The sequence below is a fragment of the Exophiala aquamarina genome, assembly GCF_000709125.1.
Source record: "Exophiala aquamarina CBS 119918 chromosome Unknown aczIA-supercont1.2, whole genome shotgun sequence".
Classification (NCBI taxonomy): domain Eukaryota; kingdom Fungi; phylum Ascomycota; class Eurotiomycetes; order Chaetothyriales; family Herpotrichiellaceae; genus Exophiala; species Exophiala aquamarina.
The window spans coordinates 3,394,977-3,411,949 of record NW_013550586.1 but is presented as its reverse complement, the minus strand read 5'-3'; the positions used below and the strand labels follow the sequence as shown (position 1 = coordinate 3,411,949).

The window sequence follows — 16,973 nt, the reverse complement described above, 5'->3', positions numbered from 1 at the left end:
ACCGATGCATCTTCAACTCCCTCTAGTTTGGCCCTCGCTGTCGTGGTTTCTTACTTGTTTGGGTGATGTTCTCCGGTAATATCTTTTACCCTTTCCAGTGCTGGAACTGGTATGGAGTCCTGCCATTACACAACCTACGCGGCGCACAGCAGACATTGGCGCTGTATTTCCTGTATCTGGGTTTCTCTGTGGATTTGTTTCGATTCGAATTCTTCCTCTGCTTCCCTCAGCCCACTTTCGGTCTACACACCCCTCCCCCTCCTCAGTCCGCCATCATCAACCTCATCCTCGCAATGTCCCCTCCCTACCACCCCTCTCCCACCTTTGGCCTCCACATACCCACACCCCCCTGTCCTGACGTATAGCCATGGAGCTACCCCTGTCTCGACATGAACCTTGCCAGATCCCCGCTGACTTGTCACGCTGATACCCCAGGCTCAAAGCTCTGCCGGAGAATCACCACCGTCCTTCTTACTGACTTGCCCCGACGCAGAATCATTCCCAAATAATAAATACTTTACCGCCCGTCGACCTCGACCACCAACACCGACTTCTTCTTCTCATCCCATCAACAGGCCAACAGACTCTACTTCAAAATGGTATTTGCCCGTGTTGCTTCGCGCTCTCTGCGCCCCTCCTCCTTCTCCTCACTTGCTTCAGCTTCCCCACAGTTTACCTGTCGCGCCGCACAGCCATGCCTCCGTTCAACAATTGCAAAACGTACACTGACAGCTTCTGCTTCTCGTCAGGGCAAAGTACTTCTCGTTCTCTACGATGTAAGTCAACCCGAACGGTCTTGCCTGTCACCCAGGACCTCATCTCTAACACTCACTCCTAGGGCCATCAACACGCCAAAGACCAACCTCGCCTTCTCGGTACCACAGAGAATGAACTAGGTATTCGAAAATGGCTCGAAGACCAAGGACACACTCTTGTCACCACCTCAGACAAGGAGGGTGAGGGTTCCGAGTTTGACAAGCACTTGGTGGATGCCGAGGTCATCATTACCACTCCGTAAGACACTCTCAAGGCATCCCGCCGCTTAAAACAAAACATGTTCTCATCGTACAATGTCTATAGTTTCCACCCTGGTTATCTCACCGCTGAGCGCCTTGCAAAAGCCAAGAACCTCAAGATCGCCGTCACCGCCGGTATTGGCTCTGATCACGTTGACCTCAACGCTGCCAACAAGACCAATGGCGGTATCACCGTCGCCGAGGTCACCGGCAGCAACGTCGTCTCGGTCGCCGAGCATGTCGTCATGACCATCCTCGCCCTTGTCCGCAACTTCGTGCCTGCTCACGAGCAGATTGAGCGAGGTGATTGGAACGTGGCTGCTGTGGCCAAGAACGAGTTTGATCTCGAGAACAAGGTTGTCGGGACCGTCGCTGTTGGACGTATCGGAGAGCGCGTCCTCCGTCGCCTCAAGCCTTTTGACTGCAAAGAATTGCTTTACTTCGATTACCAACCCCTCAAGCCCGAGGTTGAGAAGGAGATCGGCTGCCGAAGAGTCGAAGACTTCGACGAGTTCTTGGGCCAGTGTGATGTTGTCACTATCAACTGCCCCCTGCACGAGAAGACCCGTGGTCTCTTCAACAAGGAGGTCCTCAACAAGATGAAGAAGGGTAAGTCTATCAGACCAACCAACCAACCAACCATTACAGCCGTGTCCCCGCAGCTAACAATCATGCTCTCTTACAGGTGCCTGGCTCGTCAACACCGCCCGTGGCGCCATTGTCGTCAAGGAAGATGTCGCCGAGGCCCTCAAGACCGGTCAGCTCAACGGCTACGGAGGTGACGTCTGGTTCCCTCAACCCGCACCCGGTGACCACCCACTCCGAACTGCCAAGAACCCATGGGGAGGCGGCAACGCTATGGTCCCCCACATGTCTGGTACCTCCATCGATGCCCAAGAACGATACGCCGCAGGCACCAAGGCCATCTTGGAGAGCTACTTCTCCGGCCGAGAAGACTATAGACCTGAAGATCTCATCGTGCACAAGGGTGACTATGCCACCAAGGCTTATGGCCAGAGGAACAAGAAGTAAATCAATCACCAGATGGAGAGCTGTTTCCCAAGTCTGTTGTTGAAAGTCGAATGAGGGGCATAAAAAGGCATGCACTGCTGACGGGAGATGATTATAAATTTTTAAAACCCCACCACCGCAACAAAGTCCACAGCAGGAGTTGCTCACGAGAGAGGGCACATGCAATGGGATGACGTCTTTTTACTCGGAAAACTATGCCTGAGCAAGCTACCTTTTACCCAACCCAACCCATGGCTATGATACCAACATGAACTAGTATATAGATAAGATAGCCATAGCTAGCGAGTATGACTGCAAAATATCAAAACCTGATTCAAAGCACATAAACAGAATAGTCACCATCGCCCCCAGCTTGAACACCCAACAGAAAGAAAAGGTGAAGAGCGCATGTGCTCAGGAACCAGAACGCGGGGAACCTAGATACCCCGTCCAAAGCTGGAGCGCTTACATATTAGGTGATTGATTATTATTTAGGTAGCACCGGAAATAGGATAATTAAACTTTTGCTTCGGTCGAATACGACACAACCCGTGTTTTCGACGCGGGGTAATTGAATTGTAACCACCCCAATAAGTCGCAGCCAGCCGCGCTGGCTCGATTCGTTTTGCCGTTGCGGAATTTCGTCGGTACATAGACAGCCATGGGGGGTGGGTGCTGCCCGGGCGAGCAGCGGCATCTTGAGTGCGTTTCTCGGGTACATGAAAAGAACGTCAGGCTCACCACATAGCCGGAATAGAAAGCACGTCTTCAGGACAGGACAGGTAAGTAATTTAGTGGTTTTTCCAAGCAGCAGCAGCAGCGGCGACGCGCCACCGCCCCCCCGCCCCCGCCACCGCCGAGACGTCTCCCGTTGATGGGATGAAAATGCACGGGGACGCCTGGCGCTCGCGAGTCGGGGGAGGATCCAACAGCATCTGTGGAAGAGGGCACGCAGCGGTGCTAGATAACAGGCACCAAGAGTACCTAAGTAGGTCACCCTGTTGCGCTCTAGCCTGTGCATTGTGCGTCAAGCAGCGCGGTGTGGTCGCTTGGTATGCGTGATCGAAACGGCGGGTTGAGGGCGGGGCGAGTTGGGGGAGAATGTTTACGCGGCGACGACCGCGCCCAAAGGACTGTGGACTTGGAGGTATGTATGCAGATACAGAGTAGACTGCCTACTGCGGGCGTGCTCAGTGCAATAATTATGTTACGTGCACTCGTCGATAAGGCCATCACAGGAAGGACGGGGTTTCTGGTTGAACCCGGGCGGGCAAGGCTGCGTCGGCCTGGATCACTGCTTGGGGAGAAAAGGACGAGCACGGAGTGAGTGATATGTCCACCATTTCTCCAATCTCAGCATCACAGAGCCTTGCACCATCCTTACCGCCACGTTGGACGTGACCTTGACGAAACTATATGATCCTTGCAAAAGACAAAGCTTTTGAGAATACTGGGTCTGCGTTGTAATGTCACAATTCTCCTCTTGGTCTCCAAGCCAAGCCAAGCAATCTGCATCCTCGTTGTAAAATGCCACTTCCATTCGAGTATCATCACATGAGGCCATGGGCTCGAGGGAATTGGAGATATCGCGATTTAACTGACGTCGAGCCGACAAATAACCATTTGGCCAAACCTTCCTCCGGAGCAGGATTGATGACTCGGTGATTTTCCGCACAATTTCACCAACCCACACCAGCAGATCGGAACAGAAACGTTGAAGGATTCTGCACGGTCCTGAGCAGATGCTTTTGCGTTGCCTCTCAAAATTCCACGACAACAAGTTCCAACCTTTCATTCTGTCCAATAATCCACCTTTCATCTCCTGCTATTCGACCCATCCCGCCGACTACTCGTGTAAGGTCATCATCGAGAGGCACCCAGTCAGATGCGAGCCCGACCTTCACCCTGGCAATGATTCTATTTCCTAGGCTCTGACTCCGAATACACGTCTCGACCAAGCTCAGCCTCACATCAGCTGGCTCGTCATACACATCCATGATTGGTAAGAGCCAATGCTCGATTTCTTCCACGTCCGCGCTTTCCATGCTGCAATGCCCTCGGTAAGGCGGGAGGTTTCCGTCCCATTCTCGAACTAGACGTGGCCCCATCCCGTGGAAGGGGAATATCGTTGTTTTGGCACACCAAAGTCTTTCGGCGGGATCAAAATAGCCCTCGCCAGGGACAGCGGCGTTCTCTCGCACAATCAGGGAGTGACTTTCAGAATGGATGTGGATGGACATCAAGGCCACGCTTGCGTGCTGTCGTATACCCATGTAGTCCATGTCAGTGAAGGAGAAGCGCGAAACAATATAAGGGCCATCTTTCTCTGCTGGTCGAAATCTCCCCGACGGGTCTGTCGACGGTTGGTATTTGGAAGGAACTGAAATATCCCACACGGACAGTGATTCAATGGGCAGCTCTTCATCTCCTGTGTACATGCTCCTGTTGGGCTGCCAGAAATAGACCGCGTAATGCTTGGAATTATGCGTCGAAAAGAATCTATCATGGTAATTTGGCGGAAGACCAAGGAAATGCATTTTCCACTCCGAACGCCATGTGATGGTCCACTCGGTGCCTTTTCTCTTGACGTCGAAACAATTGGCGAAATGTCGATTGACCTGTTCCATCGCATTGAGGTTGTGGAAAGGGTCTTTTTCGGCCCACTCGACCACCAAAGTGGCATCGCTTAACCGGATATTGCGGATGATCTTCCCTCGGATATCAAATGGGACCGGATATCGATCACCGGTAGCGACATCAAGAAGTGACAGAATATGCGGGAACCCGTCATCCTCGATACATTGGGCTGGAGCATAGACTAGTAGGCCGTCGTCGTATGTCCACAATGTCGGCCTAAATAGGTACGGCTTGGAGCCGATCCTATTCAAATGTATTGCTGCTGTTTCATAATACAGACGGCCTCCTGGCTGCGATTCATGATAATCCCATTGCCCTACTGGAAACCAGTCGCCTAACTGTTCCAAGGGCGCCATTGGATATTTGAGAATCTTCCTGGCCTTACCTTGTGAGAGATGCTTGTAACGATTAGCGATGGTCCCGAATAGAGTTCTCCAATCAACCTCGGGTTGCTCCAAGGCATGAAAAAAGAGACTCTCTCGTGGCAGTAAACGGAGCTCCCTGGCTTGGTGGTATCTCTGTAACATCACACGAAGAAACTCTGGCTTGGAAAAAGCTGTTCGCCACGACGACGAGACCTTTTGGCAACTGAGCACATCCCATGCCTCCAAATCCTCCAGGATAAGCATGAACACATCCTGGGGTAAATCCGGTATTGATGTCGAAGTTGGTTCACCCGAGAGTTTCTCCACAGAAGCTACAAGAAGCTGTGGTGGACCCTTGGAATCCATCTTCACAGACCGTAACAGCTGAGAGCACTTCTCCAGTGATTGAGGGTGGACAGCCACGGTGCAGTAATCGAGCAACGCATCGAGAAGCCCAAGTTACTGTTCATTGCAGGAGACAAGGAGAATCAGCCCATGTAACCGAACTTCATCGAGCCTAATATCCGCATCTCCGAACACCCTTGCTGAAAGATGGAAAGACGCATAACATGGGGGAGAGGCCTTTTTCTCAAACGTCAAGAGCTTTATCTGAAGGAGGAGACGGTGAGGGGAAGAGCAAGACTAATTCCCATCCCGCCGTGTAAACCTGACTAACCGATGCACGTGATTCTGTTGCGTTCCTGTGGTCCCAGAAATAAGGGCAAGCATTGAGACCATGGACGCAAAGTCAAAAAGATCCCGTCACTTTCTCAAGGCGGCAATCCATAACGAACTCTTGAGTGACAGACAGGAGCATTCAAGCGTTCAAGCTAAGGTTTTCTGTAAACGGGATAAAAGTGCTTCAACCCTAACCGGGGCTGGGAGAGCCGGCCCGGGCGATGGCCCTGAAGGGGGGCAATTTCTACGGGTCATTGCTGTAATCCTTCCCCGTACTCAGAGGAAGTCCATAGCAGATCTTTCCGCCAGTCACTTCGGATAGGCGCGGTCGAAGGCGGCGACTGCGGGGAGCAGCCATCATGACCAATATCGTGGATCTAACATGATTTTTTTCCAATTCCCCGAATCCTTTTCTTGGAAGCCTAGACTTGTCCCAAGGCGCACGAGCTCTGCTTTCCCATTGGCATTATTCAGAATAGTCCCCATTAAATATTGGGTGCGACCTCCTACTCTCTGTGGTGACTCAAGTGCTGATTTTCAAATCTGCTGCCACCACCCTCCTCTATTACCCCTTCGATTTCTCGAATTTCCTTTCCAGTCACACAGTCACTCTTTCACCATGGTGATGAACGATAACAACATGTCTTCCTCTACAATCCCCACAAATGGCACCTCGACAATACCGTCCTTCACTGTCAAAGCCGGCCTGGCTCAAATGCTCAAGGGTGGCGTGATCATGGATGTGGTCAACGCAGAGCAAGCTCGCATTGCTGAAGAGGCTGGCGCTTGTGCCGTCATGGCACTCGAAAGAGTCCCTGCCGATATCCGGAAAGACGGTGGCGTTGCAAGAATGTCTGATCCACACCTTATCAAGGAAATTCAAGCTGCTGTCACCATTCCAGTCATGGCAAAGGCAAGAATAGGTCACTTCGTGGAATGCCAGATCCTCGAGGCACTAGGTGTTGATTATATCGACGAAAGTGAGGTTCTCACACCCGCTGATAACAAGTACCACGTCGAAAAGAGCCCATTCAAGGTTCCCTTTGTCTGCGGTTGCCGCAACCTGGGCGAGGCATTACGACGCATCAGCGAGGGTGCTGCCATGATCAGAACCAAAGGCGAAGCCGGTACCGGAGACGTTGTCGAGGCCGTTAGGCACATGCGAACTGTGAAGGAGGACATCAGCCGTGCACAAGCAGCTCTTGCCGAAGGAGAGGGTGCTCTCAGAATGCTTGCAAGAGAGTTGGAAGTTGATCCGGTGCTGCTAAAGCAGGCTGCTGAGCTTGGTCGACTACCTGTGGTCAATTTTGCTGCTGGTGGGATTGCCACACCTGCCGATGCTGCCTTGATGATGCAATTGGGATGTGATGGTGTCTTCGTTGGAAGTGGAATATTCAAATCAGGCAATGCTGCTAAGAGAGCCAAAGCTATTGTTCAGGCAACTACGCATTTCCAAGACGCGAAAGTTTTGGCCGAGTGTAGTTCGGGACTCGGAGAGGCTATGGTCGGCATCAACTGCGGCACTATGGCTCCAGAGGAGAAATTGGCAGGACGTGGCTGGTAGTCAGGTTTTGGAGGCATTCGTCGGCGTATTGGGAGGGCGTCAGGATCAAAATGATGGAGTTGTAGAACTTGTTTTGCCTGAGGTTAGTCGCTCAGCAGAACTTGTCCAGCCGGTGACTGTCCCTAGTCGCGGCCAGCAAATGATATGTTAGAGAATTAGCTCTTCCAAGACAGCTTCCATTTCCTCCTTCGCTAGTGGCACTCCTAACAGTTCAGTGCCGCTGGTGTCCCGTTTGCTTGTAATCATCTGATGGTCATGAAACTCTTTCAACAAGAATTGAAAGTTCATACTACTTGAACATATGAACTCCTCCGAGGCTTTCTGATACAAGGTTCGGTATTCGATACCGATTTCTTCTGCTTCTTCTCTTTGTGACTTTTTAGCCGGGCGTTTATCGTCGTCGTCGTCATCAAAACATCCGTCCATACCGTCCGAAAGGATAGCCAGAATCTCAGAGAGCAAGACTCGATAGAGATTACGTGCATTTTCAGGCAGGGACTTGAGCACAAAGCCAATACCATCTTTTCCACCAGCACGAAGTTTCTTGCGTCCGAGTAGTTCATGCACCTCATCAACCACATTGATTTCGGCGGTGTAAGGGGCAAAGGTTGTACAATCATGAAAGACAAACTTGAATTGATCAAGTAGGGATGAATTCCACAATGTCGGAAAAGTGGGAGAATCAGCAGTGGCGAGAAACGTGATGAGTGTATGTTCTGCAAGACGCGCCAAAATCGTTTGTGCCGATGAACGTCGAAGGGACTGGGCATCAATTGAATTGACCATGAGCACAAGCTGGTCATGAGGCGGATGTTCTTCCATGTAAGAGAACAAGCTGTCGACCATTTCTTGAGGTTGACCAACCAGCCTCAAGGCGCGCTCTTCCTCGCCCACCAAAGCCGAAGCAATGGCATTGATGATCCCCCTCACATTTAATTTTGGTGTGTAACCATTAACGACGACAATCCTCGGCTGCCTTCTGGAATGTTTGTAAAGCCACTCGGCGAAATCGTTGACAAGGTTACGCTTACTACCATATCCGTAGAGACATAGTCCAAAGCCTTGTGCAAACTCAAACTGCCACTGGGGAAATGATCTTGCATGTAGCCTCATCAATTGCGACCTTTCTCGCTCGTGATTATCCGACAACGCTTGTATATGCTCATGGTATTCGTCATAAGTCAATGACTTGACCGAATTGAATTTGTTGTTCGATATTTGTGGTGGACCGCTTCGATTTTGGAAAAAGTAACGCTCTTCCGGGGGAATGTCCCCTTCTGGGGTGGGTGATCTTTTGTTCTTTGCACCTTTGGGCCTTCCTCGTTTGTTTGGGGTTCTTACGGGGATCGCAACACCTTGGTTTGCACTACCTTCGACGGTTTGCCTCACCACAGCGTCAGGGTCTTCCTCCTCTTCATTGTCATCGTCTTCGAGAATGGCCCTTGCTAGAGAGTCTTGGCCGTCCCAATCATCCTCATCTTGTCTCTGCGCGAGAAGCTGAGCACTTTTCCTCTTTGCAGATCGATCAGCCTTTTTGGATTTTGATGGTGTCTCGGAGACGGCTTTGCCGTTCTTGGGAGTAGCAAAAAGCGTGCGACCATTGGGCTTGGGAGTTGGGCTGCCGTTGTCGTCGTCCTCTTCTCCTTCCAACCGGGCTTTTGCCCTAGACTTGCTCTTTATCGGAGTCAGAGTAGTACCATTCTTCCTAGGAATCCCTCTCAAGTGACTTTTTTGAAGCTCGGCTTCGCTATCGCGTACTCCGTTTGTGAGGGGTGTGTCAATGGATTTCCTTCGGCGCTTGGAAGGAGTGTCTGTGTGTTCAACGAATGCATCTGGATTCTTTCTTTTGCCCATAATCCAGAGGAGAGTGTCACATTCGCGAGACACCGACGCAGAAGATGCGAGCCGAAAGCTAGACTATAGCAATCATATGATTTGAGGACTGAACGTGGCCAGTGGCAGCGCGACGCGGCTTGCTTTTTCAACGTTGATGCACTTTACGCGACTCCGCAAACGCAGCAATATGATTGGCTGCGCATTTGACCGCCAACTTTCGACGGCGTTTCATTGAAAATCAACGCATTGCAAATTCATGACTCATGGCATATTAACGAAGAATCCCTCCTTCCCCGGTGCTTGTATATATCTGGCAGAATGATGAGCCTGGTTGCTGTCATGGCGTAAACTGCCTCTCATCTTGAAACCACTTGAATCGAGCTTCCAGTCGCCGATATCGGTTGTAGAGAGCATTGATATCGAGCTCCATGAAAAGCAACATAGCTGCGCAGAGCATAACTTTGTCTATGATCATTGCGTTCTGAAGGTTAGAGAATCGGAACCGACACTCAAGCCAAACACGGGGAATCATCCTCCTTGGGCTTGTTCACAGGCATATCAAAGCAAATCCAGCATCATAAATCGAGATACAGATTACAATACTCGCCACGGCCACCGCCAATATGGCTTCTGCAACAGCTTCTTCAGCCCGGTCCATGATCAGGACATTTGTCCGCCACTACTCTGCACCGATTGACTCATCAATCCCGGCATCCAAGGCCAAATACGTTCCTACATCTGGAACATACCCCAAGGGCTTCAAGGTTTCTGGCACGCATGTCGGTGTCAAACCAGCCAACAAGTCCCATCCAGACCTAGCATTCATCGTCTCAGACCGCCCAGCCTTCGGTGCTGCCGTCTTCACCACCAATAAATTCCAGGCTGCACCGGTTCAGGTGAGCAAGTCCGTCCTTGAGAAACGAGGTGGAGTGGGCCTGAGGAGTATCATTATCAATTCCGGTTGTGCCAACGCTGTCACGGGAGTCGGAGGGCTTGAAGATGCTCAAGCAATGTCAGATACAGCCACTGCTCAGTTTCAGCAATCATCTCAAGCGGAGGACGGTCTAGGAGCGAATAGTTTGGTCATGTCGACCGGAGTCATCGGCCAACGACTGCCCATCAAAAAGATCCTCTCTAAGATTTCCTCCGCCTATGCAAATGTGGACGACACACATAATGCATGGCTTACCACCGCCAAAGCCATTTGTACCACCGACACATTCCCCAAGCTCCTCTCCACGACATTCACCCTACCCTCGCACCCAGAAACTGAATACCGTCTCGCAGGCATGACCAAAGGCGCAGGCATGATTCACCCGAACATGGCGACGCTGCTGGGCATCCTGGCCACCGACGCCGCGATCTCTGCACCAGCACTGAAATCCCTGCTGATCTCCGCGGTCGAAAAGTCATTCAACTCCATTTCCATTGACGGCGACACGTCCACGAACGACACAGTCGCCATCCTCGCCAACGGCGCCGCCACGCCCTCAGCCAGCACCTCACCGATCCCCGACGACACCTCATCCGCAGACTACGCCGCCATGTCCGAGGTGCTGACATCCTTCGCGCAGCGCCTCTCCCAACTAGTCGTGCGCGACGGCGAAGGCGCCACGAAATTTGTACAAGTCAGTGTGCGCAACGCGCCCACCGTCGCCGACGCGAAGCTAATTGCATCGACCATCGCGCGCTCCCCGCTCGTTAAGACCGCTCTGTACGGCAAGGACGCGAATTGGGGCCGCATCCTGTGCGCGATTGGATACACGCCGAACCTGAGCTCGAGCGACGTGGTGGTCCCGTCTAAGATGAACGTCAGCTTCGTGCCCGCCGCGACGTCCAAGTCGAAAGATGAGGGCGTACTGAAGCTACTTGTCCACGGTGAGCCTGAGGCCGTCAACGAAGAGCGTGCGGCTAGGTTGCTCGAGGACGAGGATCTCGAGATCGAGGTCGATCTCGGCACCGGGTCCGAAGAGGCGCAGTATTGGTTCTGTGACTTTAGTCATGAGTATGTCACCATTAATGGCGACTACCGCACGTGAAGAAGGGGGGTGAAAAGGGAATGGCGCGAAGACGCCCGTTAGATACATACTAAAACTGTCTCTCGACAAGTCTTGTTACACACATACACATGCAAGTTGTGTCCAGCGGGTTTGGTTCTGTCAAATCTGTGAGCAATCGAATCATGGTCCGAGGGGAAAGAGCGTTTCTGACATTTGCACGAATGCTGTCTCCCATTGCTTTAAAAGTCAAGATTTGCAAAAAAATGCAAAGATCTCCAGACGACCAGAGAAATATCGTACAGATCAGTATCATTGCCTATATAGCTACTACTGTACAGAGTCTTTTTCCCATCTGCCCAACAGTTTTCAGGAATACCAGCGTCCTCTCCTGAACCTGAGGCAAGACCACCCTTCCCCCAGTCCCCAACGCTATGCATAATCAAAGCATACGTACTTTTGGTTTGTTTAATGTCGTAGAACGATCGACTCCTCTCCAAAGAATACCCCTATACTAAAACATCTGTCTTTGTCTAAGCAATGAGGCCCTTGAGGTTCGCGCCAAAGTCACCCTCTTTGGCCGCAATCTCAAAGTAGCCGTATATGATGGTGACGGCGAGTAGGATACCAGTGCCGCTTCCAAATGCACCCAACATATCGCTAGCGACCGAGAGCGCGCCAATGCAAGCTCCACCAAAGGCAGCGGCCGTAGGAATCACACGCTTCAATTCTTTGTACATGCTCTGTTCACGATGACCGGCCATGACGAGACCTTGCTCCTTCAGAGTCTTGGCAACATCACGAGGAGCCGATCCAGAGACTTCAATCCAGGTCTTTGAGAAGACAGCGCAGGTGATGATGATGAAGCCAACATAGATGGCAGTGTGAATGGGGTCGAGCAGAGCCTCGGCAAAGCTGTGCGGTGGGGACATGTAGTAGGCAATACCACCAGAGGCATAAAGTTGCGAGGATCCTTCTCTTGGCTCCCATGTTCCAACGAGCTTGACCAAAAGGTTGTCAGAGAAGCGAGTATAGAGCATTTGGCTGATCATGAAAATGTTGGAGGCCAAAGCGGATTGCAGCATGATGGGCATGTTGGAAGTATAGAAGAGACGGATAGGATAAGAGCCCCGCATGCCACGTTGACGGGAGGACTTGACTGGGATCTCAACACGGAAACCCTGGAGATAGATCACGGCAGCGAAGACGACCAAGGTGGCGAGTAGGTTCATGACATTGGGAAGATGTTGTCGGTAGAAGGCCTCGCGGAGGGCTCGAGTCTTGTCAGGCCAGGTGACAAGAAGGTGGAAGAGGGCAATGACAGCCCCCTCAAACTCTTTCCCACGGCCAGTGTCGATGGTAGTTGGAGAGAATGCCTTCCAAACAATGGATTCGCAGATGTTGGTGGCGATGAAGAGGGAGATGCCGGATCCGAGACCATAGCCCTTTTGCAGCAGTTCATCAAGAAGAATGACGACGAGACCAGCAAGGACCAGCTGGACGATCAAAAGTAGACAGATACCAGCTCCAAGATCGCTGGGTTGACCATAAAGACCGGTGAGGACGAAGACGCAGGCTTGTCCAAAGGATAGGATGATGGCGAAAAGCTTTTGTGCGGTTTGGTACAGCTCGCGGTCGGATTTGAGATCGAGGTTTACATCGATCAGATGAGTACCCGCGAGAAGCTGTTTGAGTTAGCATTTGACGCTTCGATCGCCCGTGCCGTTTTGACTAAACATACCTGGAAGACCATGCCGGAGGAAATGATAGGAGTGGTGCCCAGTTCCATTAGAGTTCCTCTGTTACTAGCCAACATCATACGCAGCCAGTAGATGGGATCTGAGGTGTCAGAGGAGACAATGCCGTAGAGGGGCATTTGGCTCATGACCAAGAAGATTAGTAGGGTACACTGTGTCGCGTTGTTAGCCGTTCGCGCTCTTGTTGGGACCACCCCATGCTTTTGGAATCTCTTACTCCTGTCCACATCAACTTCTGGTTGAAAGCGATCTTTGATTCAGGGGCGGCCACCTCTGGAAGGAGGGGCGTGAAGGGTTTAATGAGATCGAGGAAACGGACTGGTGGAGAGAGAGCATTAATGTGTTAGCATTTTGGAGAACCTGAGAGAAAGTGCGTAGGGCATTCAATGGGATGAACTCACGACCACTCATGGTTGCGTGGGAGGATGCACCAAGGTGAGGGAAAAAGATGAAAAGCCCCTGTGAGTCGCAGGGTAGAATGAAGAGAAGTTAAAGGGTGGGTGGAAAGGAACAGTGTCAGTGGGAATGGGAATTATAGAGGGTCGTGTCCCCTGAAGGATGAAAGCTACAGTGCTGTTGGTGAGGACACAGTTTGAGTGCAGCTTCACGGTGCTCTGTGCTGGTCGCTCTGCTTTCCAGAAAATGCCAAGCCTAGGAGCTGGGGTTGAGCCATTCCTGTTCGGTAAGTCCGGTGGCTGCCCTTTCGTCATCGACCACCGCCTCCTTGGTGACGGTCGGACGTGGGCATCGAACACTTGCTGCTCTAACGTTGTGACGAGGAAGAACACCAGCATCAAGGCGACACTCTACAGGGCAACAAGAAGGTTAAATCTGGGTAGAACCACATTTTCAGCTACTAGCTATCTCATCATCTCGTTGACTTCCTGGAGCCCATTGTGGGCATGTTTTGTTGTCACATGCTTGGTTGTCATCAATGTATTCACACAAACTTCGCTTCCAAATCACCTCCAGATCAATTGGATCTCACAAAGAGAGTGAAATGGTGCAGGCACAATCTAAATCTCAAGACTGGCCTTCCTCGCCTCAGATTTCTTGGCCAATCGCTCCCGGGCTGCAGCAGCGCGGGCTTTGTTGATGGCGTAGACTTTTGGGTGAGTGATTCTCTTCTTGAATTCAGAATCCTCTTCCGCCTCTGCGATGGCTAGACCTTCTCTGTACATCTCGTCTAGATCGACCTTCTCACGACGTCTCCAGGCCTCTACAATCTGTTCAATCGAAGCTTCGGGAGGAAAACCACCACGGCTTGGGTCTTCGGACAGAAAATTTTCAAAACTTTTGTATTTGCGCGCAAGGTTAGAATTCGGGTCGATTCCTTCGGGTAGTGGAGGTGCGCAGAGCGGTACACGGCCAGGAGCGCAGCGTGTGATGGTACGTTGCTCCCTAGCTACACGGAGCTCCTCGAGGCGTGTCGCAAGAGGAAGCTGAAAAGCACCATTTGGTCCGGCAATCCCCTCTTGATCCAACGCAGGAAGGCCCTTACGAAACGTCTCGTTCTGCACCTGCAGCTGTCTGATGGTCTTCCTCAACTCGTGGTTCTGAAGGTCGGCCTGGTACGCAAATTCCTTCATCTTCTTAGCATGGGCAAGCAATCGCTTCATCTCTTTCTCGGTGCGCTTCTGATAGGCTTCGAAAGCTTCGGCAGAGATACCACCGCACGGGGCCTGACCAGATGGAACTGAGTTGCCAGCAGTGGGTGGACCCGGTTCTGGACCCGCATTTGAGCCAGTGGCAGTAGCAGCACCATCGATAGAGACAACATTGCGAGAACGCTTCTCCTTCTGTGTAGGTGCAGCAACATCCTGAAGTGCTGGTTGAGCAGTACATGGTGCTGGCAAATCATTGGATGCTTTGGCCTGACGAACAGCAGCTATGACGGTATTAGCAACATAGAAGACTTCATTGATAGTGGGCTACGTACTGGCTTCCTCAGGACTGAGATCCTTGAAGGTAACGTTGACATCTCTCAAAGACTGAGAACGTGGAGTGGCTTGACCTGGTAGTCTCAAGATAGAGCGAGTTGGTGAGCCTGGGGCCGGTGGCAATTCGGGTGCGAGAAGACGACCGTCCCAGCGCTTAGCCTCTGGAGTATTGAAGGTGATAGGCATGCTGACAGAGACCTTAGAGGTTTTTGACTTCTCGGTGGTGTCTGATTTCAAATTAGACTCGTTTGTTGCTGGAAAAGATCTGTTTCTTACCGATTGCGGCTTTCACAGAAGCTTTTGCTTTCTTGGAGATTTCAGGTTTGTCTAGAGGGGCGTTCTCTTTGTCTGAATCATCAACGTCACGTTGATCTTCAGGAGAACCAAAAAAGAAGCCCTTGAGCGCACGGTAAGCAAAGACAGGTGCTGGCGTGACAGGTTCGTCAACAAACGTGTCGTCGGGAGGCATGGTTAGCAGGATGTTGCGCGACTAAATAGACAGAGAGCGCCGAGAGAAGTGCGGGAGTGTTTGAGCGATGCAACCCAGTTGTGGCGGTTGGGAGCGATGAGACCGTGACCGCGCTTTCAAAGGCGTTTCTGTACCTCTAACTTGGATATCCACAAATGTTTAGTGTTGAATTTGATAGAGAATAGAAAGCGCGTCATTATTTATACTCTTCTATTCTAGGACTAGCGCAACGCATCGGCCTAGTTAGATCTTCCGTTCCGAGAGGCAGCCAGACACCGCCTCGGTCTCTGCATTCGACTTTGTCTACGATTTCTAAATGGTGACAAAGAGCTGAGAAGTATAATGTCCTTGATGGCATGTTATCGTGCACCAGAAGAAACCCCGTGCTATTGATATCACACGACCGCCAAACCGACAAGCCCTCACGAATTACCTAGGCCTGATAGCCATTGACACTCCCAAGCAAACGAGTTGCACGAAACTGGATGCTGAGACTTCATGAAGGCATGTGCACACCATGGACTCATAGCAAAAGGAGCCATCTAGCTTCTCAAATTGTTTAGTAGGATGCATTGCCCGCGTAGCGCCTGAAGCCCCTAACTGGTCTTTACTCGTGAGGGATAGAACCACGTTCCATTTGAGGTCGACTATTGGCCCCCAGATTCAAATTAAATTCTCTCATTTGGGACCCCCCTGCCCCAAGTTCTTCTATCCTCTCGACCAACACGCGAACCCTCTGGGGACGACACCGGCACTGTGCTCTCCAACCCTTGTGGTCCGCACTATAACGATATCCTCGACCATAGCCCTCTACTCCTTTTCCTCAGGAAGATACAACAACAGGCACTTCTCAGCATATTCCTTGGGCATGCCGCACTGGACAACGTTCTCCATCGTCTTCCTGACCCAGACTTGTCCTCTGTACATCAACGTATGACATAGCGTTGACTTTGACTTCGCGCGCTGTACTCCAGCCCTCTCCTTCACCCTCATCCTCACCCTCACTAGCAATAAGCCTCGTGACCGGCAAGCCCATCTTCTCATACAGCCAAGGCATGCCCTCGCTCTCATCAAGAGCCATCTCGTCCCTCCTACTTAGAAAGCACAAACTGCCGTACACGACATCGCCCGGCGATGTCACGATATTGGCGTACCCGGTCTCGTTGATGATCCACTTCCAGTCCTTGAGCTGCCCGAACCCGATGAAGAGCGAGTCAGGGCACCTCTGCTTCATTGTCCGCGGCGACAGGTTAGAGCCCTAGCCGAAGTAGATGCACGAGATTTCCTTCATCGAAAACGAAGATGTGTTAGACGCCGCGTTCTCTGTCGTTTCTGTTGCCCCGGGTGTATTTTGTGAGTTCCCGGTGTTTGGAGCCGCGATTCCTGCTTCTGGGTCGCCAAGTCCACTTGAGTTCGTTGGAACCACCATCTTCTTCTGTGGGTGTTCCAATGTTGGTTCTTCTGGGCAGCTAGAGAAGTAGCGCGCAAGGCTCTTTCATACCTAGTCTTTGTTGAGGGAAGTCGGCGTCACATTAGCCGTATGCTGTCCTTAATTTGCTGACAACCGGGCTACGAGAAATCGCCGTCAAATTGGAGATGACGATTGCTATGGAACATGCAGGCAAATACAGATGTCCTTCTATCATAGTCGTCTATTTGACATAAGGTGCGGGGTCCTTCGAAGGACCGAACTTCTATAAGCA

The 16,973-nt window shown here is 51.5% G+C and overlaps 8 protein-coding genes across 8 annotated transcripts; 3 read left to right on the top strand and 5 right to left on the bottom strand.

The window, feature by feature from the left end:
* Positions 1 to 596: 596 nt before the first annotated feature.
* Positions 597 to 2,048, top strand: A1O9_03048 (formate dehydrogenase; the record flags this gene model as incomplete). The annotated part of the gene is made up of 4 exons (XM_013408618.1): positions 597 to 776; positions 839 to 1,014; positions 1,081 to 1,625; positions 1,702 to 2,048. 4 exons carry the CDS (start codon positions 597 to 599, stop codon positions 2,046 to 2,048), a joined length of 1,248 nt encoding a protein of 415 aa, XP_013264072.1.
* Positions 2,049 to 3,787: 1,739 nt separating this feature from the next.
* A1O9_03047 (uncharacterized protein) lies at positions 3,788 to 5,395 on the bottom strand (the record flags this gene model as incomplete). Its single annotated transcript, XM_013408617.1, has 1 exon — positions 3,788 to 5,395. The coding sequence occupies one exon, from the start codon at positions 5,393 to 5,395 to the stop codon at positions 3,788 to 3,790; it is 1,608 nt and encodes a 535-aa protein (XP_013264071.1).
* Positions 5,396 to 6,326: 931 nt separating this feature from the next.
* A1O9_03046 (pyridoxine biosynthesis protein PDX1) lies at positions 6,327 to 7,271 on the top strand (the record flags this gene model as incomplete). The annotated part of the gene is made up of 1 exon (XM_013408616.1): positions 6,327 to 7,271. The coding sequence occupies one exon, from the start codon at positions 6,327 to 6,329 to the stop codon at positions 7,269 to 7,271; it is 945 nt and encodes a 314-aa protein (XP_013264070.1).
* Positions 7,272 to 7,418: 147 nt separating this feature from the next.
* A1O9_03045 (uncharacterized protein) lies at positions 7,419 to 9,125 on the bottom strand (the record flags this gene model as incomplete). Its single annotated transcript, XM_013408615.1, has 1 exon — positions 7,419 to 9,125. The coding sequence occupies one exon, from the start codon at positions 9,123 to 9,125 to the stop codon at positions 7,419 to 7,421; it is 1,707 nt and encodes a 568-aa protein (XP_013264069.1).
* A 605-nt stretch (positions 9,126 to 9,730) lies between these two features.
* A1O9_03044 (arginine biosynthesis ArgJ, mitochondrial) lies at positions 9,731 to 11,146 on the top strand (the record flags this gene model as incomplete). The annotated part of the gene is made up of 1 exon (XM_013408614.1): positions 9,731 to 11,146. The coding sequence occupies one exon, from the start codon at positions 9,731 to 9,733 to the stop codon at positions 11,144 to 11,146; it is 1,416 nt and encodes a 471-aa protein (XP_013264068.1).
* Positions 11,147 to 11,637: 491 nt separating this feature from the next.
* On the bottom strand, positions 11,638 to 13,272 carry A1O9_03043 (protein transporter SEC61 subunit alpha; the record flags this gene model as incomplete). Its single annotated transcript, XM_013408613.1, has 4 exons — positions 11,638 to 12,789; positions 12,846 to 13,013; positions 13,079 to 13,179; positions 13,263 to 13,272. The coding sequence occupies 4 exons, from the start codon at positions 13,270 to 13,272 to the stop codon at positions 11,638 to 11,640; spliced, it is 1,431 nt and encodes a 476-aa protein (XP_013264067.1).
* Positions 13,273 to 13,877: 605 nt separating this feature from the next.
* Positions 13,878 to 15,270, bottom strand: A1O9_03042 (uncharacterized protein; the record flags this gene model as incomplete). The annotated part of the gene is made up of 3 exons (XM_013408612.1): positions 13,878 to 14,749; positions 14,801 to 15,028; positions 15,078 to 15,270. The coding sequence occupies 3 exons, from the start codon at positions 15,268 to 15,270 to the stop codon at positions 13,878 to 13,880; spliced, it is 1,293 nt and encodes a 430-aa protein (XP_013264066.1).
* An 850-nt stretch (positions 15,271 to 16,120) lies between these two features.
* On the bottom strand, positions 16,121 to 16,504 carry A1O9_03041 (uncharacterized protein; the record flags this gene model as incomplete). The annotated part of the gene is made up of 1 exon (XM_013408611.1): positions 16,121 to 16,504. One exon carries the CDS (start codon positions 16,502 to 16,504, stop codon positions 16,121 to 16,123), a length of 384 nt encoding a protein of 127 aa, XP_013264065.1.
* Between the last annotated feature and the right edge of the window lie 469 nt (positions 16,505 to 16,973).